Source organism: Gekko japonicus, unplaced genomic scaffold, assembly GCF_001447785.1.
Source record: "Gekko japonicus isolate JY-2015 unplaced genomic scaffold, Gekko_japonicus_V1.1 scaffold116, whole genome shotgun sequence".
NCBI classification, from domain to species: Eukaryota; Metazoa; Chordata; class Lepidosauria; order Squamata; family Gekkonidae; genus Gekko; species Gekko japonicus.
In genome coordinates this window covers 3,460-28,161 of record NW_015164669.1, presented here as the reverse complement: position 1 = coordinate 28,161, position 24,702 = coordinate 3,460, and the positions used below count along the sequence as shown (strand labels likewise).

Genomic DNA, 24,702 nt, shown 5'->3' with positions numbered 1-24,702 from the left:
CAATTTCCAGGTTCTTCCTCAGGCCTCGTCGATGCATCCTTTAAGATACCGTGATGGTGGTGGTATAATGGGGGGGGCGGCTCCTACTCAAAGGCCTGGTGGAAGAGCTCCGTCTTGCAGGCCCTGCGGAACTGCACAAGGTCCCGCAGGGCCCGGATCTCCCCCGGGAGCTCGTTTCACCAGGTAGGAGCCACCACCGAAAAAGCCCTGACCCTGGTCGCAGCTAGTTTGGCGTCCTTGGGACCCGGGATGACCAACACATTTTGAGCCCCCGACCATAGTGCTCTTGGGGGAACATGTGGGGCAAGGCATGTGAACATGTGAAGCCCTTCCCATCCCAAATATCTAGATGGCATTCTTGAGAGCTAGGCGACTGCCTTTGTACTAATAAACACTAGTCAAATTATCACAAAAGAGTGATCGCATTTTTGCAACTCCAGCAGAATTAGCGCAATGTACAGAGTACCCAGCAGTACCAGTGCAATCACAGGGTGCCCAGCAGAACCCAGTGCCACTGTGGCAATGACAGCTCAACAGGACTGATGTCAAGCACAGAATCACAATCGGGGGGGGGGTTGGAAGCCCAGTAGAACCAGTGCAGTGTACATTGCCTAGCAAACCCAGTGCCTTCATAATATTAACAAAGGTTTATTACTATACTGCTTTGAATACATTCTGTCACCAAGCACTGAATATCAGTGGTGGAATTGCCCATGACAGCAGCCATAGAGGCCACCCCGCTCCAAAATGAATGGGTACCAAATTTTACCCCAGACAACCCCAGCTTAGCTAGAGCACAGGATGTCACAGCCCAAAATTGATGCTTAGTCAGTGGACTGCCATCCACGTGATAAAACAAAAAACCTTCCCCAGGACCCCGGGCTGCCAAACAGCCAACCACTGCAGAGACAGGGCACAGTTCTCAATCAGAACATGGGCCCAACTTAATAACAGTCCCTCTATGATGCTGGTCCATCTTAGAACATCACACTGTGATGAAAGCCTTTCCCCCATCCAGTTTTAAATCCTTAACTAATAACGCAGAGCCAGACATGCCACTCCATAACTGTGCAACCAGCTCACTAACTGAGTGCCCCAAAAAGGGCAACTAGAGCAGTGGCATGAAATAGGGTTGGCTTCAAAGTAGGACGCACAAACCTCGTGCCACGTACCAAGTAGGCCTTTAAGAACTAACAGGGAAATAGGCTTCCTAATATCTTTTTGTGGACCTAACTCTCTTGCCCATCCCTCCAGCATCTTCTATAACTGGAAGTCACCGGTGTCTTCCTTAAAACTCAAGGCCTTACTAGCAAGAGCTAATGCCAAAAGGTGGCCCCTAAGAGATCTCATGGCCAATCCCTACTCCTTAGGGCAACGCAGTAATGGAACAAGTGCTCCACCGGGAAGGGCCATGTTACACAATGCCCTGCCTCTGACCTAAATTCCTCGAACTGCTGCACAGCATGCTCATATGCCCTCCTGGTGCTGAGGGCTATGGCTAGAACTATCGCTTTGCAGGCCTCAGCTCTCTAATCATCCATAGCTCCACAGGCATTCCTACCAGATAATGATTGGTTTCTGGGGTCAGCTGATGGAACCTCTCCATCTGTTTATGAGAGAGAGCGTCAGCCACCCCATTATTCACCCCAGGCACGGGATTGGCCAGAAACAGTATGTTAAGCCGAAGGCATCACAGAGTGAAGGCCCTCACCAACTTCATAATTTGTGACAAGTTGGATGAGAGGGAATTAATTGCATGAACCACAGCCATGTTGTCACACCAAAAGTGGACTGTGTGGTTGGCCAAGTCAGTCTCCCACAGCCAAACCAACAACAACAAAAAAATCCTCAAGAAAAGCGAGGTCCCTATTCTAACCTGCCCTTACCCAGGACTCTTACTAGCCCTCCACAAACCAGTGTGCACAGAAGTAGACCCAAAACCCTGAGAACCCACAGCATCAGACATAACCTGAAGCTCAGCTTCAAGCCGCGTGTCATTCCTACAGAAGGATATCCCATTAAATGATTCCAAAAATTCTTGCCAGACCAAAAGGTCAGCATGCATGCCGTTGGTAATACGCACCCTGTGTTGAGGAAGACGTAAACTGGCCATAGCATTGCAGACCCCCCACAAAAAGGCCCACCCAGGTGCCACAGTTTTGCAGGCAAAGTTGAGATGCCCAACCAGTAGCTGTAGCTCTAGCAGGGTAGCTTTCCATCTTCAAGCCGCATGTCATTCCTACAGAAGGATATCCCATTAAATGATTCCAAAAATTCCTGCCAGACCAAAAGGTCAGCATGCATGCCGTTGTTAATATGCACCCTGTGTTGAGGAAGACATAAACTGGCCATAGCATTGCAGACCTTCCACAAGTTTTGCAGGCAAAGTTGAGATGCCCAACCAGTAGCTGTAGCTCTAGCAGGGTAGCTTTCCATTTCACAAGGAAGGAAGCAGCCGTAGCTTGCAGATCAGACACCTTGTCATCAGGGAGGCGAGACAACTGTGCCATGGTGTCCATTTCATTCCCAAGAAAGGTAAGCCTCTGAACTGGACCTTCTGTTTTTTCATGGGCCAGTGGAACTCTTAGCTCCGCTGTCAATTCATGAAAATGTCCAACAACCTAGCACAAAATCCAAATCCTACAGGGCCCACAAATGGGAAATCGTCCAAATAGTGAACGACATCCTGTAAACCGGCTTTCTCACACACAGCCCACTCAAGGAACGAACTGAAGCATTCAAATGCCACACATGGTACAGATTCCCCAATAGACAGTGCTCCGTCCATGTAAAATTGACCCTCAAAGGAAAACTACAGCAACTCAAAGTTGTAAGGGTGTACAGGGAGGAGGTGAAACGCTGACTTGATGTCACATTTCACCACCTCTGCAACCTGACAGCATCGCACTGCATGGACTGTTTGATCAAATGTTGTACTTCACAGAGTACAAATCGTTGGGAATACTATCATTCACTGACAACCCCCCCCGGGGGGGGTAAGAAAGGTGATGAATCAAACAGAATTCACCAGAAGTCTTTTTGGGCACCACCCCCAGGGGGACACCCAAACGTTAAGACACAGCAGACATTTCACCACCTCTGCAACCTGACAGCATCGCACTGCATGGACTGTTTGATCAAATGTTGTGTACTTCACAGAGTACAAATGGTTGGGAATACTATCATTCACTGATACCCCCCCCGGGGGGAGGGTAAGAAAGGTGATGAATCAAACAGAATTCACCAGAAGCCTTTTTGGGCACCACCCCCAGGGGGACACCCAAACGTTAAGACACAGCAGGGGTCACTGTTCCCTCTAAGCTGATTTAGTGTGAGCTAGCTCACAGCTTTTAAGCCTCCGGCTCACACATTTTTGTCTTTGCACAGGAAGAATGGCTCCAGAGCAGACTAACTGATGCAGTAGCCAGATCCCTCACTCACAACTTTCATGCCAGTCACTCACAAAGGAGAATTTTTGCTCACAAGACTCCAGAGCTTAGAGGGAACATTGGCAGGGGTGGGGAAAGGGCCCAATATCCTACCTTCAGCTTTCTGCTCGGCTATTTTGTACCGAACAACTTGTTCAAGACCCTTAACTGAACTAAGGTTCCCAGTCACAAACAAGACCTGAGGGCCCTGGAAAGGAATTCGAAAACCAAACTTAAAACCCCACAACAAATAAATCCTGTCCACTTTTTTTGAGATAGTTGCTCAACCACCCCTCAAGAGCCATCCGTTTTAGGGGGTGGGGCCCTTTACCAGAAGGTTGGTTAGGCACGCCTCCCCCTTGCATCTTCTGACCCCTGTGTGGTTTGGCAGAAAAGCAGTTATTAAAGGAATGCGCAATGGACACTCATGCTTGTATTGGCAAGCTTTCCAATTACAAACTCCTTGGGAGCCAAACTCCCAGGTTGAACCACCTGCCTCACAGAGTTGCGGGAACTGGAAGCTGTTTACAGTCAATGTACTAGATGGCCACTATCTGAACGATCACCCAAATTTGGCCATGCTGGGGACATCACCTGCAGCCAAAGCTGCAGGGGAATCTGATCTGATTGAAGGGAAGGATACAAGGCTGCCTGCATCAGAAACTCCTTGTCATACTGGAACCAGACTGGGCAGTTAAACATTGTGTACCCTTTGTAACTAATATCCATGTATTGGATCAAAGAAGCAGCCCTCCAAGGCTGTGAACGCACAGTTAAGCCAGCATGTATAAAAAACCTGGAAAGCCAATTGGCCCAGGTTCTATCAACCTTCCTTTTCTTCAGCTTTTCTTTATCATCACATACATCTTCTTTATCCTTCTTCTCAAGTTCACAATAAAGAAGGGAGATCAACATACTTTACATATTTTTTCCTTTGTTGCAGGCAACAAATGATCTCCTAACGGTAGTGCCAGGTCCCCAGAAGGTAGTGCTCTAAGAGGCACAGAAGCATAAGCAGTACTCCAAGGGGGGGGGGATACCCGCATCCCCCACCCATAGGGCACCTCTGGTGTTCTTGGAGTATTTCCTGAAAAACCAGCCCACACCATTTGTGGGTTGCATGGCCCAGAGGCCTGTGTCCAGGGCTGGGAACTGGCTGTTGCTGGAGGAGTGTTAACCTGGGTAGAGGCTGGAGACCCAGAGGCAGACATCTGACCCCAGGTCCCCAAGACCAAACCATCCCAGGGTTCTGTGTGTGCTGACTTACCAGCCAACCCATGGGAATCCAGAGCCACAAGCTCAGTTCGACTTCCTTGGTCCTGGGGAGATGGCTCCTGAACCCCGCCATCGGCTCTAATTGAAGACACAGTGCCCTCACTACTCCTAGCTGATGCTGCAGAAGACCTGCCCTCAAGGAGAGAAAAACCAAACCATCCCAGGGTTCTGTGTGGGCTGACTTACCAGCCAACCCATGGGAATCCAGAGCCACAAGCTCAGTTCGACTTCCTTGGTCCTGGGGAGATGGCTCCTGAACCCCGCCATCGGCTCCAATTGAAGACACAGTGCCCTCACTACTAGCTGATGCTGCAGAAGACCTGGCTTCAAGGAGCTGCCGAAGACCTGCCCTCAAGGAGCTGCAGAAGACCTGCCCTCAAGGAGAGACAACCTTGTTAAGACATCCACCTGAAACCAAGCCTTAGATGTCTGTATGCTTTCCTTCCCTTGTTTCAGGTGCATATGGGGGGGGAAGCCTGATGCTTGTTCGTGCCTTCAGCCTATCCAAAATGGCTGTATTTTAGATGTCTGTATGCTTTCCTTCCCTCCCCCCAACCCTTGTTTCAGGTGCATATGGGGGGGGGAGTCTGATGCTTGTTCAAGTGCCTTCAGCCTATCCAAAATGGCTGTATTGACCACATTACACTCCTCATCCTCAGATGAAGACAAGGCAGGTGCTGGTTGCTTTGGAGGGGTCTTTGGTGCTGGCCACTTACCCTTAGAAGGCCCATCACTCTTCTTAGAAGTCATTCCAACAAAGGGGGAAACTGACAGTTCTATACAAAATGACTGCCAAAAGAAAAGCTTTTAGTGGCTGAAAATGTCTCCCAACTAGGCCAAGATGGTCGCCATAACCCCCCAAGCCTAATTCCCTAGGGCTACCACCAGTACTCAAAGCCTAAGAGCTGCTTCGCAGAAGACCCAGTCCCCTTCACACCCAACCCTGACAGACAGGAGCCCTGACCCAACCCAGAAGGCCCACCCATGTCTCCTGTAGAGGCACGGGCCACTGAAAAAGATGGGGAGGGTGGCAGAGTGAAGAAGGCCTACTGAAGATGCAGGAAGGCCAACCGCCTAAAAAGTGGAGGAATCCCAGGATGAGTAGGAGTGTGCCAGAGAAAGAAACAGGGGGGGGGGAAGCACTGCAGACACGGGAAAACCACCCGCCCAGAAAAAAGGGCCTGGATGCTGTCTGCTAGCACACTGGCCAAGCCGAAACAACCAAGCCGCCTCCCAGCACCAGATCGACATGTTCCCCCATCGTCCTCATCAAGTCTCCACTGCACCCGACTGCCACCCAGGCCTAGACAAGGCCAAGAGCAACCAGCGAGGGAGCCAACCAAGAAGCTCTATCTTCACCCATTGCCAGATGAAGACTGGCAAGGATAGGGAAGGAGCCGGCCGTTATGCACAACAAGCTCTGCCCCCTTTGCGAAGGATGTGGATGGTCTCCACCATCTGCCTCTTCCCTTCCAGGGAGGCAAAGATTGCTGGCTTCGAGGGCCCTCCAGCTGACTTCTTCAAGCTGCTCCTGGGGTGGACCGCATCTCCCGCCCTTGGTACGCCACTGGTTTGTGGTATGGGTGAAGCTGAATGCTGAATATGATGCCTGTTCTTAAAGTACCTTACTGAGATTAGAAAGAAAATGCACCAGAGTTCTAAAGTGCTGTAGGGTTTTAGGAAAAAGATAATATAAATCTTGTATTTTATGTTCCAGCACTATTTGCAAAACCATCTTTTTGGAGTGATACTCATGCAATATTAATTCTTGGATGCCTAATGAGATGTGATTTGTTGTTGTTGCAGCAGCAGCAGAGTGGGTTCCGGTAAATAAGGCTTGAGACTGAATAACATACACAGCAAATGAACACAGATCAGCTCTTATGGCTCTTAAACCTCTTTGTCCGGCACTAGGACAAGTGTATTTTCAGGAGACTTTAAAATTATTTACTCAAAGCCTCAGAAAATGAGCTATGGGTTGTGTAGTCAGAGGTATTTGTATAAGGCCAATATTTTTGTAGAATCCTGGGAATTCCAACTTTCATTTAAAAAATAAAACAAAAACATCCATGAACATCCTTCATGGGATGCCACTCCACAGTTTCAAAATATGTAAAACAAAAGCAGCTAGAAAGAATATAAATAGTTTACAACTGTCATGAGATCAGGCTTTACATTTCAGGATTTTCCAAGGGCAGACTGAGCTTTTGTTTAATGTTTGAATACAACTATTTTGTTTAATGTTTGAAGGCAACTACTATAAAATGTATTAAGAAAAGTGGGAAATATGAACCAATTATACCATAGTGTTTTATTTAAGGAAATAATATGCAAAATACACTGCGTTATTTACTGTTAAAATATTTGTGTTTACACAAGTGAAACAGCACACCTATATTTAGGATTTTCTATGCCTGATTGAACAGCTCTGAAGCTGAGTATTGTAGCTCCAAATCGCATTAACTTTCTTGACACCTGTGAGCTATCAAAGACATAATCAAGTACTGTTTTCACATTTCACCCTTAGGTTCGTTTCTTCTTCCAGTTCTTAAAAAGGAGCATTGGAAACATGGAGAGCTGCCTACAGTGTGCTCCCACTTCCTGTGGGTCTGTGATCCATGCTTTACTCTTTCCATTCCTATAAACTTGCAGCCTCACAGATACAAAATGGTTCAAATATCTTCTGTCTTTTTTCATAGCAACCTTTCTTTACGGCTTTCCCTGACCTGCCTCCGTTTTATGCTCCAGTATCATGGATTAATATTACTTTAGGTGTCCTATCCTTTCCGCACTAGGAAAATGATGGCACACATTTATTTTTCCTGGCTGAGTTTGATCTTGACATTCTGTTTTTAAAAAGAGGAAAATGTGGCTTTGTTATTCACTCAGAGAAGTTAAAAGAAACAAATTACCAAGAGTAGATGGGATATAAATAGCGCTATTTCAAACCACAGAATTAGTGTCTATCACAATCTTAACAAGAATATGCCAATAACTATGGAAAACAAAACAATGGCCCACAGACTGGAAATGAATTTGAATTCCAAAAAAAAGGGAGACATCAAAGACTGCAACAACTATCGGACTATTGCATTAATTTCTCGTGCAAGTAAAGTGATCCTCTAAATCTTGCAACGATCTTACCAGATATGGAACAAGAAATGCTTGATGTTCAAGCTGGATTCAGTAAATGAAGAGGCCCTAGAGATCATATTGTAAATTTACGTTGGTTACTAAAGCATACTAGAGAATTTCAGAAGAAAATCAGCTTGTGCTTCATAGATTACAGCAAAGCTTTTGATTTTGTGGATCATGAAAAGCTGTGGTTGGTTTTAAAGGAAATTTGTGTTCCACAACATCTGATTGTTTTGATGTGCAACCTATACTCTGGATAAGAGGCTAGTGTTAGAACAGAATATGGAGAAACAGACTGGTTTCCAATTGGCAAAGGTGTCAGATAAGGATGTATTTTTTCCCCAGTTCAATCTATATTCAGAACATATTATAAGGAAAACTGGATTGGATTTAGAAGAAAATGGAGTGAATATTGGTGGAAGGAACTTTAACAGAGATATGCAGATGATACCACATTACTGACAGAAACAACTCCTTATGAAGGTTAAAGCAGAAAGTGCCAAAGCAAGATTAACAGGTGAACATAAAGAAGACAAAAGTAATGACTACTGAGGAATTAAATGACTTTTAAGATTGACATTGAAGAAATTGAAATTGTTCAGTGTTTTTTATGCCTTGGCTCCTGAACGCTTCCTTGAAGCTAAAACAATTAAACTGAGGCTCTCATACTTTGGTCACATTAGGAGAAGACAGCTCACTTGAAAAGATAATAATACTGGGGAAAGACCCAACATGAGACAGATTGACTCAGTCAAGGAAGCCATGGCCTTCAATTTGCAAGATCTTGGCAAGGCTGTTAACTATAGAATGTTTTGGAGGCCATTAATTCATAGGATCGCCATAAGTTGGAAACAACTTGATGGCCCATAAGACACACATGGGGATTCCTCTACATGTGCTCAGATGGGGAAGGATAATTGTCCATATAATGTAATGTTGTTAACATTTTAAATGTCTTTGTCTGGTGTATGGCTTATGAGCTGTTAAACCTGAATAAAGTTACAAAGCTGTTAACATTTAGTAACTGTAAATGTCAATGTGATATCCTCATTGGAGTGTACTATAGCCCCTGTAGAAGGAGTATACTGTACTATACGAGTGAACTATGGCCCATCTGGACCACTTAGTTTCTATATGAAATTGCTTTTTTAGTTTTCTGTTGAGTGCTGGCTACATCAGTGAAGCATTTGGAGAACAGGTAGGCACTAGTTTTTTTTTCTCTTCTGTCTGTAGCAATGAGGTTATTGTTCATTAATTCTTAACCATAACCTTCTCATGTCAAAATACTGCGAATGCAAGTCATAAAAAGGTCCAAAAGTACATTTGTTAAAGGAACTTTGTATATTGAAAACCTAAAACTAGGCAGTTCTGATTGTGAAATAATACTTTAATTGGCTCTTTTGTAGCTATGATTTTTCCATTGATCAATTCATCTGGCTTGAATAGTTAATTTATTTAAGGCATTCATATCCTGCTCCCAAAGCTACCAGAAATTAGATAGTTAAAATACACCAAAAACAATTTAAATACAAACATAATTAAGGCCAATTGTAATGTTTTTTCCCCATTCCATGTTCCCTTATAATTCTGAATGAAAGTAAAATATTCCCAGAAGAATATCATCAAAATAATACGTTAGTTTGTATGTCAGCTTTGGGCCATTACACACACACATCTTACTGCAGATTTTCAGAGCAGTAAGCCTTTAATCTTTACATCAGATTCTGTGCCTGCCTTACGCACCATTCTTTATCCTCCGGTGTATTTATTCTGCAGCTACAATTAAAAACACACTTTTCTAATTCGGGGGTGGCATCCGAAGTTTTGAAAAAAAATTTACGCAATTGCCCTATCGCAGCTGTGCCAGCAAGTGCCTTCCATTTAAATTCGCATGGTTCAGTTTTACACGTGCATTTTAGTGTTAGTTCATTGAATGAAAAGGTAACAGAAAGGAATGCAGGCAAAGGGGAAACTGATGCTGAAACTGAACAGACTTTTTTTGAAACTGACAAGCAGCTATGAAGCCCCATTTTCCATATTGCCAAGCACTAGGGGATTCTGTTATCGGCCACTGTGAAAAATAGGAAAGAGTCACACAATCTCATAATACGGGAGAACATGTTAAGTGTACAGAATGCACGGTAGAACTCACTGACACTGGCATTGCAAGCTGTGATTGTTGGCAACGTGTGTGTGCGTGTGCCTGTGCAGCCGACTGCAACTCCACCATGCTTTGCACAGGGCTGCAATTTGTATGAGGGAGGAGTCCTCTGGCAGATGCTCTGGAGAGCTTTTTTAGTCTTGTCCCACTAAATTGAAAAAAATGGGGAGGATTCTTGCTGATGCCCTAGCACAGCTGCATAGTAATGCTAATTTCCTGTCCTTCATTGACAAATTTGCATAGATTTCTCTTTGTGATTCTCTAATTTGATCCTGCACATTGGTTGTGATCTTGGCAGTTTTTTTAGAGCCTGTCCTGTGAGGATTGTTCTCTGTCTTCCAAATGGATCGATCCCAAGTGATTCTTAGGGTCGGTGGTTTTCATAAGGACTCAGCCACCATTTTAATGTTAGGCTTCTGGAGACTACCAAAATGGTTCCCCCTCTAAACGTTCACTAAAGCATTAAAGGGAAAAATGTTTTTAGAGCTTTTGGCTTCCTCTCCCAGTGTCTGCCTCTCTCTACGTCTAATGTCAATTTCATTCTGTGCTGACTATCCCCATACTTTATTTTGTTTGCATACAGCACTGAAGTCCTTCCCCCCACCCCCCACACTGGAGACGTTGTTGTTTGCCTCCTCTCCAATCTCCCTTTCAAGTCAATTCCAGCAGGGAACTAAACCTCACACAGCTCATTTTAAACTTTCCCCAGTAGTTTAAATTTTTTAAATTCAGGCATCTGAGACTAGTGATAGTCTTATATTACTAGACTCGTGCCACTTGTAAAAAAAAATTAAACATTTCAAAATGAAGGCAAAATGGATCAAATACACTGATGAAGAGAGGAGGATGGCAGAAGGTGTATAGTAGGTGGAATGACCTTAATGTGGGCAGGGAAGTGACCTTCGAGGGGCAGCAAAATGGCAGGGGGAAATCTGAGGGAATCTGTATGCTTTTGAATTACTTTTAGCTTGGAAGCAAAACAAGGGAAAAATTGGCACAAAAGCACTCTCAGAAGATCCGGGGAAACAACAACCAGATTGCAAACTGAGCGCTGAAGGGAGGAAAATCAATGCAGAACAACAAAAGAAAACCCGACGGACATGCATGGTGAAAGTGAGGGGAAACACTCATGCATTATAGACTGTAGAGAAGTATAAGGGAAGAAATTCCATTTGTTGTTCCCAAGTAGTTTGTATTATAAATGTTGACAGTGAGGGAGATAAGAGGGGGATAGGAGAGCATGTCAGCCATTTACCATTTGATCCTGTGGTTGCTTTATTGTGGCCCCACTCACACGGGCTGGAAAATGCGGGGGGGAGCGTGGCTGTTTTCCCCGGAGCAAAATAACACGTGGCCACCCGATCACATGTCCCGTTGAGGTCCCGTGGTTAGGGCGTGAGGTGCCGATCACACGGCTATCCTGCAGCGCGGCAAAGAAGTGGCGCGGTGCGATCACACCAGCAATCGCTAGGCGCCGCTTCCATGGCAAATGGGAATATTTTTTCTCACCAAAAAGTGAGCATGTGCATGATTGTTTGTGCGCATCCTGTGCAGACTTTAAAAAAACCCTAACCTGTTTGCGATGGGACTAGGACAGGACGCGATCAGACGCCCGCCCTTGGACCGCATTTTCCGGAAACTAGTACATCGTAAGTACTAGTTTTTTACTCCGTATCTTCGGCACGAAGCCACGAGTTCGCCACGGGTGCACTACACTTCACAGATGATGTGGTTTGACGAAGCCACGGGTTTGCCACGGGTGGTGTGATCGCACCCGGAAAATCCGCCTATTATCCGTATCCTTAGCGTGGCAAATGCTCCGTGTTATGTTAAAGACTGTGTACCTGTCTCAGGTTGTTTATAATGAGATTATTAATGGCTGCAAGACAATGTGTAATGTTCTCTTGGAAATCCTCTGTGTTGCTCAATATTAATGATTGGATTATGGATTATAAGGGTACAGAAAATTACTCTTATGTTTAAACTGGCATATCAAAGTACAAATAAAGAAGATATAAATGCTGATAAGTTTATGTAAAGATAGGCTTTGCTGATAATATTATGGGCCATTTTCTCCTTTGTGGGGTTTTTTTTTTTGAGACACTGTAATCAGATAGCTTTTGTAGTCTTTGTTGTTTTTCTCTGGGGGCTTTTGTTACCAACAATTTAAAAAACTTAAAAATACAAGTGTGCAAGCAAATGTAGTTGCATATATTTATATAGTTTCTGTGAAAAATGAAAACTAAAGGATTAAGTTAGCCATCATGAGAATATGTTTTTTGAGGAGGGAGTTTCATGCTTTCAGTATTTTTTTGTTCCTGTAATAATTAGTATGTTCAGAGACTTCAAGTATTTTTACCCCACTTTTCTCCTCACTGAGTACGCCAAGCAGCTTAGAGAAGAACAAAAATATAATTCAGACAGACAAAATACACACACAGACACACATACAGAAAGAAACTCCAGAATTCTGAACTGGTCCTGGATGAACTGGCCTGGCCATTCAGGTCCACAGACTGTCAAGCCAAGGGACAAGACCAGCTATATGAGTTTTCCAGCCAGCTATGGCAAGACTCTGTGACTCACACAAAATGCCTTTCACCTCTGTCCCTAATGAATCTCAAACACCTGTAAGCAGAGGAAGGAACAGACTCTTAGTCCGGGTCTTACTCAGCTGCCAGAGATGTGAATGGGAGCATCGCTTCCTTGGAGCTCAGCACTGGTTTCAGTGTAAAGAATTCTCCTGTTACTCTTGCAATATTTTTCCTCATTATTGCTCACTCATTTTCTTTATTGCTCGTCCTCTCTGTATGATGCTTATCTTCCTTTTAACAGCTTATAATAGTTCATGCGTCATACTATTTAGTAGTCATCCCACTGAGCAGAGAATTCCAGTAGTCTTTCTTTTTAAAAAAAAAAATCATACCAGCCTCCTTGGGACCTCAGAGCTCTATACTGTTTGAATGATTTCATCAGTTAATAAAAGGTTATTGAAAGAGGCTGAGGATGAACTTTAAATAGCTAATCTGTTTCCGTCATGAATTTCTAATGCTACTTTACCGTTCTATACAAAGAAGGTGTTTTCGTTCAGTCGCCTGATGACCTCCTGCTATTCTGTTGGAGCTGCTGTAGGGATGAGTCGCATCAAGGAAATAGTTTAACCATTGTTTTGCTTGATTCAGTTAAAAGTTGAGCCAAATATCTTTTAAGGAGAATCCTTATTTCTGCAGGTTGAAAACTGGTGTCCTCGTTTACCCTGGAGAGCAAAAAATCCTACTGAAGAAATGGATCAAAAGACAATGGTGAGATTTTAGAAGTTAGAGATAACTTTGGTGGAAACGGTCATCACATCGTAGCTAACTAATGGCAAGTCTGTACGCTTTTCAAGGCAAGAGACCACCAGAGATGGGTTGCCATTGCCTGCCTCTGCATAGCAACCCTAGACTTTCTTCGTAGACTTCCATCCACGGACTTACCAGGGACAACAACTCTATTTAGTTTCCAAAATCTGATGCAATCAGGCTCGCCTGGGCCATCCAGGTCAGGGCAGAGAGATCCAAGTACTTACCAGGGACAACTCTATTTAGTTTTCAAAGTCTGATGCAATTAGGCTAGCCTGGGCCATCCAGGTCAGAGCAGAGATACTTTACGAATTTCTAAACACTCAATGAAGTGGACCTTGATGATTGATAATTTGATCTTAATATCCAGTCTGTCCCTCTTTTGGTATTTTTGGAAATGAGTATTTGGAAGGTCTACTCGGAGCAGCCTTTGAAATTTTGAAACCTCTTCCTGCAAAGGCTTGGATGTGTGTTTCACTTTATGTATGGCAGTTTTGTCTACTATGTTAACAAGATTATTCAAGGACTTACGGCTATAGTGGGGACTGTACTGGTGAGGGACACTAAACCTTGCTTTTGCTCCCAGCTTGCATCAATGTGTTATGTTAGTTTAAGCCTTATTCTTCCAGCCCAGCTACTTCCAATACTGGAAACAGGCTGGGAGGAAAATTCTGGAAATAACAGGGTGCAGCAAAGCAAAGAAGGGGCAGAGTTAAGCTCCCCTTACCTGTACGTTGCTGTTCCTGTTTGGAAAAAAAAATACCTCCTTCCACCTGTCCATGCCATGTCTTGCACATGAACAGGAGGGATATGTAAATTCTCTGTAGAATTACATCTAATTTGACAAAGTCAAGCACATTATACAGCATTGGTTGTGCCATGTCTGATGTAACACATTTAAAGAGCCTTTAAGCATAGTCTGATTATCAGTCAAGCACATTATACAGCATTGGTCATGCCATGTCTGATGTAACACATTTAAAAGAGCCTTTAAGCATAGTCTGATTATCTCCTGTTAGCTGACCAACTAAAATCCACTTGAAACATAACTTTGGATGTGTACAGCACATATCTGGCAAATGCTATCACAGAAGTTACAGTTGTTACAAAGCCATAATTAGCTGCAGTTCCCTGTTGAGTTTACACTGGGTGGATGGCGGAGGTTTTGTCACTAAAGTGGTGCTAGCGGCACAGTGAGGTGAAAAACCTTTGGGATATTTGTAACAATTATCCCAGGATTAATATTTGTGGGATTACTATACCTTTTCCTGCTTTGTGGATTTTAATTTTGAAAAACCTGCTTGTAATCTGATGTTCTCTGTGCACATTCAGATATACACATTTATTAATGTAGGAGGACACGTTTAAAGCTAACAGTTCCACTGACTTCTAAATCGTTGTTTAATTGAAGGCTGAAATTCGAACCAATTTTGATTTGCTCTACAAAATGATGTCCAGACATGAAGAATTTAGATGGATGATGCTGAGGATAAGAAGGATGGCTGATACTTGGATAGAAGCAATTAAATCACTAGCTGACAAACAGAACCTGGAGAAGAGAAAACGGAAAAAAGTAAGTTCTGTTGTGCAACAGAAAGTAAACATTTCAGTTGTGTGTGGGAAACTGAAATGCAAAGTCTTCCATAGTTGCTTTACCAATGACAAGCTCTGCCTGCAGGTGTACAAACTAGTGTGTATGCAAGTCACCAGGAATGTGAGGAAAGAATTGAGGTTAGCACATAAATGGCTTGGTTGCCTGGGCAGGTGGTGGCCTGGAGAGTTTCTGTATTATCAGTTATCTAAATGGTAAGTGGATTTCAAACATTACAGCACTCCACATGGAAACACCAATATCTGAAACCATTTTTGCAGCCTCTATGTAGGATGTAAGCACTGTTTTAAAGTCCCTTGGGGGAAACTATGGTGCCCCACAAATTATGTGGTGATGTAATGAGAGAGGATTTGGTTGTAATAGAAGCCAGTTGTGAAAGCTACTGATGTTGGCACTATGGGTTTCACCACATCAATATGCAACTAATCTAGCTGTGCTTAAAATCAGAAAATATTCTACCTGAATATGCACAGAAAAGCAGTAAGCTTCAAAGAATATAGGATATCCTTCAGGGGTATAGTAGTTAGAAGCTAAATGCAGTTTTCTCATAGTAAAGACATAGTGTGATGAAATCTTCAAATGCCTGTCAGATCTCGAAGTATTAAAATGAGTAATTCAGTCAAAGACTAATTACTGAAACCTATTACAGAAAACAAAAGTTATGACTTAGGAACAAATACTGATTTTGTTGTTGTTTGTCAGTAAGTATTAAAGCCCTGGCCGTTTGAAATAATGATGTAGAAGTACTTTTATGGGCAGTTTAGTAGGAAAATCTCATATGGATACATAATGTGACAAACAGGCATCCAATGTATGTATGTAATACAAATACTAATTGTACTGGGGTTTCTTTTTCAGGTTCTTGTTCATCTGGGACTCCTGACAAAAGAATCTGGATTCAAGATAGCAGAGAATGCCTTTAGTGGGGGCCCACTTGGTGAATTAGTCCAGTGGAGTGATTTAATTACATCTCTCTATTTACTGGGCCATGACATTAGGATTTCAGCTTCACTGGCAGAGCTCAAGGAGTAAGGAGATTATTTTCCATTTTGAAACAAGCAAATAAAAAAAATCCTCCCCTAACCATAAACTCTTAAAGTCTCTATTGTACAGTCTATAATTTTGTGAAGAGGAAAATGAAAGTGATAATTCACTAAATGGATGATAAGGAGATTACTTTCATGAGCTAAATATATGCACCGTGAAAAGGATAATATGTTTTCATTGTAGCTTCTTCCTCCTGAGGCTTGATAAATGAACGCTGGAAAATTCAAACTAAGCAGCTTAGTCTCTGCCTTTACAGGTGTATTAAACATCTGCACCAAGATAAATGGTTGGCTTTCATAGTTCATTCTCAGTTTATTTCCCAATAAGAAGTCATAATTAATAACTTTTAATTGGCTGCAACTAATTTGTATTTAATATTAATTCCTTTAGATGTGCTTTGGATTTTGATTAATTATTTGAAAATCCTGTTCTTCCCAACTATATCCTAAAGAAATCATTTGAAGGTTTTCCATTGGCATTTCAGTGGTGTTGAGAAAGACAGCTTTAGTTGCACTGTGTTTTGCATTCTTTTTTTAAATAGGCAAATATTTCATAGTGGGCATTTGGAAGCTGAGCAAAGATGAATTTCAGTTACAGAGCCTCAAAGAATCGTTGAGCTGAATGGGATCTTAACTCAGTGAGCATGACAGACTTTATTATGTTGTGCCTTACCACAGATTGAGAGACTGTTAAATACAGTCTGTGACATTTAGTTGGGGCAGGGGAGATGCATGCAGCCATAAATGGAAATGTACATGCTACGGAAGAATTAGGCATAGTTATCAGTCCAAAAATATGTGATTGACCTGTGGAAAGATTTTTTTTGTGTGGGTTTAGTATTGCTGTGTATTTTTAGTCTGCTGTGAATCTTAACCTGGTTTTATGGTGCAGTATTGGATGTACTTTCTGCCTGTACGGTACCTTCGTTATTTTAAAAGTAGCAAACATTATCTCTTTCTAAAAAGTTTCTATGCATAAATAAATCCATAGTCATTGGAAGTATCATACTGTCCTCCAGCTGTAAATTATGCTGGAAAATGGGACATTTTAGTTTGTGTACAAAACAGCACCATCTTTTTTCTAGAGAGTCTGGTATTAGTTGTGGTTCTCATAGCAGATGAACTGGTTTTCACCAGTTTTATTTGGGGAAGAAACCAATGTTTTTTCAGATTTCCTGGACTGATATGCCCCAGTTTTTCCAGCTTAGAGAAATGCAAAAGAAAAACCTGATCTATATCATAGGCATTCTTTCTCACTTGCTCCCTCCTCTTCCATACACTTGGGTTCATCTTATGGTATCACCCAAGCATGGAGACAAGGTAATTTAGGTCTCTGAGGCATACAACTCATGGGATAGAAAGATCTATTTTCTCTATATATTGGATATTTAGACAGCAATTTAGTGTATAGGCAAGGTACAAGAAGTACATATAATCAGTCTGAAAAATGTGCATGAATGAATAGGAAGCCATATTTCATCAGTGTTGCTTCTGAGGCAGTGTATGTCAGTAAAAGAGAATGGATTTTAACAATGATGGTTTTATATAACTAGTGTAATTTAAGACCATGAATTAAATGTATGATACAACGAACGAGTAATTATAGTCTAAGACGGTTAAAAAAGGTACTCCAAGGTAAAGACAACACAGTCTAGGAAATAAAAATAGCTAACTACCAACAAATTATCAAGAAAATAAGAAACAAATAAAAACCTCAATGAATATGAAGAAGGCTCTCTACCTGATGCCTTAAGCTAAATAAACTAGTTTATGGATTATAATGCTACTTTTGGCAGCTCTCCAAAGACGAGAGACTGTCCTTTAAGAATTCTGTATTTTCTTCATAAAAAGTTCTGACCTTCTCTACCTCTTTTCCACACAAAAACAATGATAAGGCCAAGTTTTAAAAACTTACATGTCAATGCAGGAGTTTTAATGTTTCCCTCTTTTTCTTTTGGCTAGGATTATGAAGAAGGTTGTTGGTAACCGATCTGGCTGCCCAACACAAGGTGATAAAGTTGTAGAACTTATTTACATTGACATTGTTGGACTCACTCAGTTTAAGAAAACCCTTGGACCATCCTGGGTTCATTATCAGTAAGTATAACTCTCTTATAAAAGCATTTTCTTTTTAATAAAAGGAATTGTAGTTCCAGATATACAGGGTGGGATCCAGGCTAAATCTACTAACAGAAGTCAGTTGTGTCAGCAGAATGGAACTTTTATGTGTCCCCACCTCCTGCTGCAGCCCACTAGTCTCCCCAAAATGCTGCTGTTGAGGGACTTGTGACCCCCCAGGAGCAACATGAGGGGCAAACCTGAGATCTGTAGTGGGAGGGTGGAATCAGTGGAAATTGTTCTTCCTCCATCCATTAGAAACTCTAGAATGGATTCAACACACATAGTGCTTTTTAAATCACCTTCTTTGTTGTTTGTAGACGTGTATTTGCCCTTGTGCTGCAAGATGTGTTGATGTTTTTCATAAACTTTTCAATATGATGAAATAATTCTAGCTGGCAATTTAGACACCAGCAATTTTTTTTGTCCAGTTTACATTATTGTCAATTTTTGCTAAATGTCATTTGTCATTTAGCTCCTTGTTTACCCAAGAGGTTCTTTTGTAGTCCACGTGGAATTTGATTATATTGAGTGCATCAGACTTGATTGCCTCTGTGTTCACCTCTAATTTCTAGATAATTGATTAAGATATTCACTAGCACCGCTCTTAGTACAGATCTTCGAAAGTCTTTCTTGTGTCTTGGCAAGTTCCAATGTGTTATCTGTGCAAGTTGCCTACAAGAAGTAGACTGTATTCAAGTCAGTTTAGAGTTACTGAAGCATAAATGCCCATAGAAACATATTAATAGGCCATAAATAGTACTTGTTTTTAACAAGTACAGTTAACTCAGATTGGAGTCCAAATTTTGGAGACTGAGCAGATGCTGTTAGGCATTATTCCTTCCTCTTACCGTATGGATGGCACAAATAAAAATACTGTTATTCCTTTTTCTGAAAGGAAAATAAATAAAATCTCTCAAGTCTTTGGGGGGGGGGGTTTCATTTAGAAAAGGGTTTGAAGGAAGGCCGTTTTAAGCATTAGAAGAAACTTCCTTAACCATTCCATTTTAAGAACAATGTCTAGCAGTGGAATAAATTGCTTTAGAATGTTTTTGAAATGTGTGTTCTCATGGGAAAAAGCTGGATGGGAATTTGTCAGTGATGGATTCAATAGAGAATTTCCTGCCTTTAGGTTAAAAAAAATGTCTTAGATGTTGTATAGAGGTTGCTTTGAGCTCTGTGGTTTCCAGTAACCTTTTTTGGCACTATGTGTGCCCAGAAGAAGTGGGGGGGGGACCCTTAAAATACTGCTCTAGAAATTATGTTAAGTTTCCTTATCTTTGGCTTGCTTTTGTTTAAGAGCAGCTGTTGGAGAGAAAAAATGCATATATATAACAAGTGTGTGCAGGGCTTTTTTTGTAGAAAAAGCCCAGCAGGAACTCATTAGCATAACAGGCCACACCCAATAGCTGAAACTCATTAGCATATTAGGCCACACCCTGCCACCACAGCTCATTAGCATATTAGGCCACAGCCCCGTGTTGCCAAAAGTGTGGTCATCCAGCCACACCGACCTTTTGCTTCTTATTCTGTTTACCTTGTTTGTTGTCAAAAACCAGGGCCTTTTTTTGTAGCAGGGACTCCTTTGCATGTTAGACCACACATGCCTACTGTAGCCAGTCCTAATGAGTTTCTGCTGTTGGGTGTGGCCTGTTATGCTAATGAGTTCCTGCTGGGTGTGGCCAACTCAGGAGCCAGCCGGAACTCTGTTCCTGTGCGTTCCTGTCCAAAAATAGCCGAGTGTGTGAGTACTGAGTGGATGATTCATTTCTTTAACATCAGTTATAAGGCAGTGAGGAGAATAATAAATGCTATATAATGTGTAACTGATAGCTAATTCAGCCTAGCTGTTTTTTGTTAATCCTTATCTTCCAAGAATCTCATCCCATGTCCTGCATTCGGTTTACCGCCTCAGTGCCAAATAGGGCAGCTTTATTCAGATTCTACTTTTCGTTGCACCCTGCACAACATAACCCAGCAAGCTTTTATCTTTGCTGCATGATTTACTGCTGCTGCTGAATATATACATATACACAGACCTTTATTGGCGTATGTACTGCCGAATAATATGTTTGGCTGTGCCTAAGCATACACGGTAATCCAAAAATAATTTGATTGCTGTAAAATGTTTTCACTGAAGGCAGCTAACTTAAGACATTGAATGAATTAGTGCTACAAATGGAAACAGGACTGAATCCTTTGCGATTTCTCAATGTGTTTTTTTGTTTGTTTGTTTTTGTTTTAGATTAAAGCATGTAAATTTGTTCCGGGTTTGTGTGCTCAAATAAGAATGTAGTACTTCCTAAAAAAAACAAAACTCTGGGTTGTCTGAGCTTTTATGAGGATTTCCCCCCCAGCCACTTGTATTCCATGGAAGTATGAAACAATGATGCTAAAGAAAGCTATTGATTACATTTTTCTTTTTCACCCTATGAAGAGCCTGAGCAAATGAGGCAGATCTGGAAGTTTTATGGAAGTATGAAATAATGGCTTGTATCCTGCCAATGCTCAGTAAAATGCAAAGCCTTACTCCAACCCAAGGATCCTTCTTGTAATAGAAGTGGCTCTTCCTACTGCGCTTTTGCCTAATAGCCATTAATTGTTTCAAATTTCAGTGGTTTTTGGGGCCATTTATATTTTTTGTATTTTTATAATTGCATGTTTGTGCGTGTGTGTGCACCTGGAAGTCATGGTGACCTCTGGTGACTGACTCCTACTTTAGGCCTGGAGGATATTCAGAGGTGGCTGAATAAAGACCTGCCACCTCCCACATCTGGTATTTCAAGGAGGTCTCCCATCCAAGTACTTGCCAGAGTTGACCCTGCTTAGCTTCCAAGATCTGACGAGATCGGGCATGCTTGAGCTATCCAAATCAAGGCTGGGTCATTTATACTTTTAATACAGGCAAAGGCTGAATAAAAAGAGCAACACCTGAGCTTGGGATAACAAGGGGTGGTGGAGTGAACCTTCTGGAACCCTAAACTTGCTGGATTTATAATGTAAACTGTCCCTTAGTGTTACCATTATAATTATTTTTTTTATCCTGTTTCACCTGCCCGAGGTAATTGTCTAAAGTAAACATCTACAGTTGTGCATGTGTATAATGATAAATAATTGCTTTTATGCTTACATATGCCAGAACCAATTACAATGTGTTTCTGTTTCAGAAGATGGGGTAGTTTTGTAATTGTTTTGTGTTATTTTCACACAGGTGCATGTTACGAGTGCTAGATTCATTTGGGACTGAACCGGAGTTTAACCATGCTCATTATGCCCAGTCTAAAGGCCACAAAACGCCATGGGGGAAATGGAACCTTAATCCACAACAATTCTACACGATGTTTCGTAAGTTAACCTTGTTTACAAAAACAGTCATCTTCCAGAACAGGAGTTGGAAATAATGTTTCTTCTAGAAGGAAACATAGTGCTACCGTCTCATTTACTTCAAGAATTAAACCTCTAATTTGACTTTAAGCACCCTCAGTAGAAATCGAAGGTGCAAAGGAGGTAACGAAGTAATATTAAAATTTCCCTACTGGTGATGAATTAACTGTACAGCATCCAGTCATTTTTTTAACCTCATGTTGGCTTTTTCTAAACATTATATACATATGTTTTGGGAAGTGTAAGCCCAGATCAGGTATCAGCCCAGTGTTCTCTGTGAAGGCTGTATTAGGAAATGTTAGCTTCCTGAATGTGCATTATTTTTAACTATGAACTCATTTAAAAACCTTGCTTTTTCAGTTACTCACATGCTAACCCAGGTGAGTAACTGAAGGGGGTTCAGATTCCCCCCACACCACCACCCCCGCATGCAATTTTTATGGCCTGAAACAGTCCTGGGTCACTTTCAGACTCACTGGAGAAACCCACATGAAAGCTTATGGGTTTTGCCAGTAGTTGAAATAGGACCCCCAGGATGGTTTTAGTTAGTCACTCCCCCACTATTTCCTCTTACCCTTTCCTGAAAGCCTCACAGCCTTTTCCTTTTCCCTGCTTCCTTCCCTCATTCAAGGTTTGTCAGCCTAGAGACTTCTTGGAATCACAGTGGATCTCCCAAGTACAAAGATCAGTTCCCCTTAGGATTGCCAGCTCCAAGTTGGGAAATCCCTGGATATTTGGTGGGTGGAGCCTTGGAGGGGGCAAGATTTGGGGAGGGAAACCCCCCCTAATGTTTTGGGTTTTTTTTTAGAGATTGGATTTATACCCCACCCTTCACTACCCAAAGGAGTCTCAGAGCGGCTTACAAACTCCTTTCCCTTCCCCTCCCCACAACAGATACCCTGTGAAGTAGGCGGGGCTGAGGGGGGTCTGGAAGACTCTGCTCTTTTTCAAGAACAGCTGTGCCAGAACTATGGGTTGCCCAAGGTCATCCAGCAGGTGCAAGTGGAGGAGTGGGGAATCAAACCCGGTTCTCCCATGTTAAAGTCCGCACACTTAACCACTACACCAAACTGGATCTGTCTAGCCCATTCACAGCTTCAATCACTAGATGTATGTATCCAAAGGTTTGGCTGACTTCACTATTAGTATATAGATATTCTTATAAAATATTTTGAGTCAAGACCTGCTTAAGTGGCATAGCTCACTGCATGACTGTGCATGTTCAGCAAAAGTGATAAAACCCTTTTAAAATGTTTACCATCTTTGTCTTCCTACATTTTATATTTGATTATTTTGAAGTATGTATTAGGTTAAATGTTACATTGAGTGCCCATACTTAAGGAACATTTGACTGTTGTTTTCTGAGAGTGGAGGCTAATTTTTTAACTGGTTTAGCCTTAGAAAGCATTAAAGGTAAAGGTTCTCTTGCTCGAAAGCCAGTCGAATCTGACTCTAGGGTTGCGGTGCTCATCTCCGTTTCAAGGCCGAAGAGCCAGCGCTGTCCGAAGACGTTTCCGTGGTCATGTGGCTGGCATGACTAAACACCAAGGCGCACGGAACACTGTTACCTTCCCACCGAAGTGGTACCTATTTATCTACTTGCAATTTCTTGCTTTCGAACTGCTAGGTTGGCAGGAGCTGGAACTAGAGACGAGAGCTCACTCCATCATGCGGCACCCAAAAAAATATGTGTATGCATGAAATGTTCTATGTTTGTAAAACTTGAATTTTACTTCTGTATTCATTACATTTTAACATTACGTAAGGGAGGGAAGGTGGCATGGTGCAGTCCGATCTTGTTAGATCTTGGAAGCTAAGGAGGGTCAGCTATGGTTAGTGCTTGGATGGTAGACCTCCAAGGAAGACTGCAGAGGAAGGCAATGGCAAACTACTTCTGCTTCTTGCTTTCTTTGAAAGCCCCTTGCTGGGGTCACCATAAGTTGGCTGCGACTAGACAGCACTTTACACACGCACAATATGAAACAAACATACTAGCAGTAAAGTCATTTGAATATGCTATCAAACCCAGAATAGGCACTTAAATGGCCATGAGACAATGTTTTACTTTATTTCAGAGTTAAGAGAATACACAGTTGTATCATTTCAGTCTTCATTGTTGCTTACAGCTCACACCCCAGACAACAGTTTCCTTGGGTTTGTGGTGGAACAGTATTTGAACTCCAGTGACATAAAGCACTTCAATGTCATCAAAAGGCAGAACCAGTCACTTGTTTATGGCAAAGTTGATAACTTCTGGAAGGTCAGTTGCTTTGTTTATACAAATTCTTTTGAATTGATCCCAAAGTTCAAAAGATAAATTTGAAGGTTTGCAATAACCTACTTTTTATTAGTAGCTGGTAAGTGCTTTTTAGGCCAGTGATTGTGGAGACATATTGCATGCTGTAACTTGAACATATAATTGATATTTGAAAAGCAACATCGTACAATTTGAGGTGAATCTTCTTAAGTGTGATGAATATCCATGCCACTACTGGCTTATTATATACACTGCTTCTGTTTTGTTCTTTATGTGGTTTCTTATGTAAGATTAGAAGTAAGTTAGTTTTATTTGTGGATCTCCAGTTAAGTGACATGTCAACCAAGTTCCCTCTAAGCTGCACTAGGGGGCACTGGCACACAGAATTTTAGCTGGCAGCTCAGTGATTTTTGCATCAGCTCACAAGTAAACTGAGAAGGCATTTTTCCTTCCATTGAAAACAATAGATGATGGGGGCATCTTCTGGGGCCCATAGAATTGGACCCCCTGGTCCAATCTTTTTGAAACTTGGGGGGGGGGGTGAGGAGAGGCACCAGCAACTATGCAGCAAATTTGGTGCATCTACCTCAAAAAACGGCTCTCATAGAGCCCCCAATATCCCCGGATCAGTTCTCCATTATAGCCTATGGGTTCCATTGACTATAATGGGCCCCATAGCTGTAAAATGGAGCTGGAAAAATCGATATTTTTTTAACACCCCTATTAGGCTTTTCAGTATGATTTGTAAGCTGCCTGAAGTCAAAGGGAAAAGTGGGATATAAATATTTGAATAAATAAGTAGTTTGGACAGGTTAATAACATTTAAGCAACTTCCTGTTTGTTGGGTTAGGCAGGTTTTGACAGTGATTGTTCCATTTCTGTTATATCTGATCTGTAATGCTGGTTGTCATATTTCACTTTAAAACACACACACACACAAAAGCA

General features: G+C 42.0%; 1 protein-coding gene across 1 annotated transcript in view; it reads left to right on the top strand.

The window, feature by feature from the left end:
- Positions 1-23,760, top strand: part of MGAT5 (mannosyl (alpha-1,6-)-glycoprotein beta-1,6-N-acetyl-glucosaminyltransferase) — a gene marked incomplete at its 3' end in the record, with an annotated part of 66,753 nt that extends 42,993 nt beyond the window's left edge. Inside the window, exons 5-10 of the mRNA XM_015409152.1 lie at positions 13,230-13,301; positions 14,752-14,913; positions 15,811-15,980; positions 17,961-18,095; positions 21,328-21,461; positions 23,627-23,760. Coding sequence (XP_015264638.1) covers positions 13,230-13,301; positions 14,752-14,913; positions 15,811-15,980; positions 17,961-18,095; positions 21,328-21,461; positions 23,627-23,760 — 807 coding nt within the window. The remainder of the gene's footprint in view (positions 1-13,229; positions 13,302-14,751; positions 14,914-15,810; positions 15,981-17,960; positions 18,096-21,327; positions 21,462-23,626) is intronic.
- Positions 23,761-24,702: the final 942 nt, after the last annotated feature.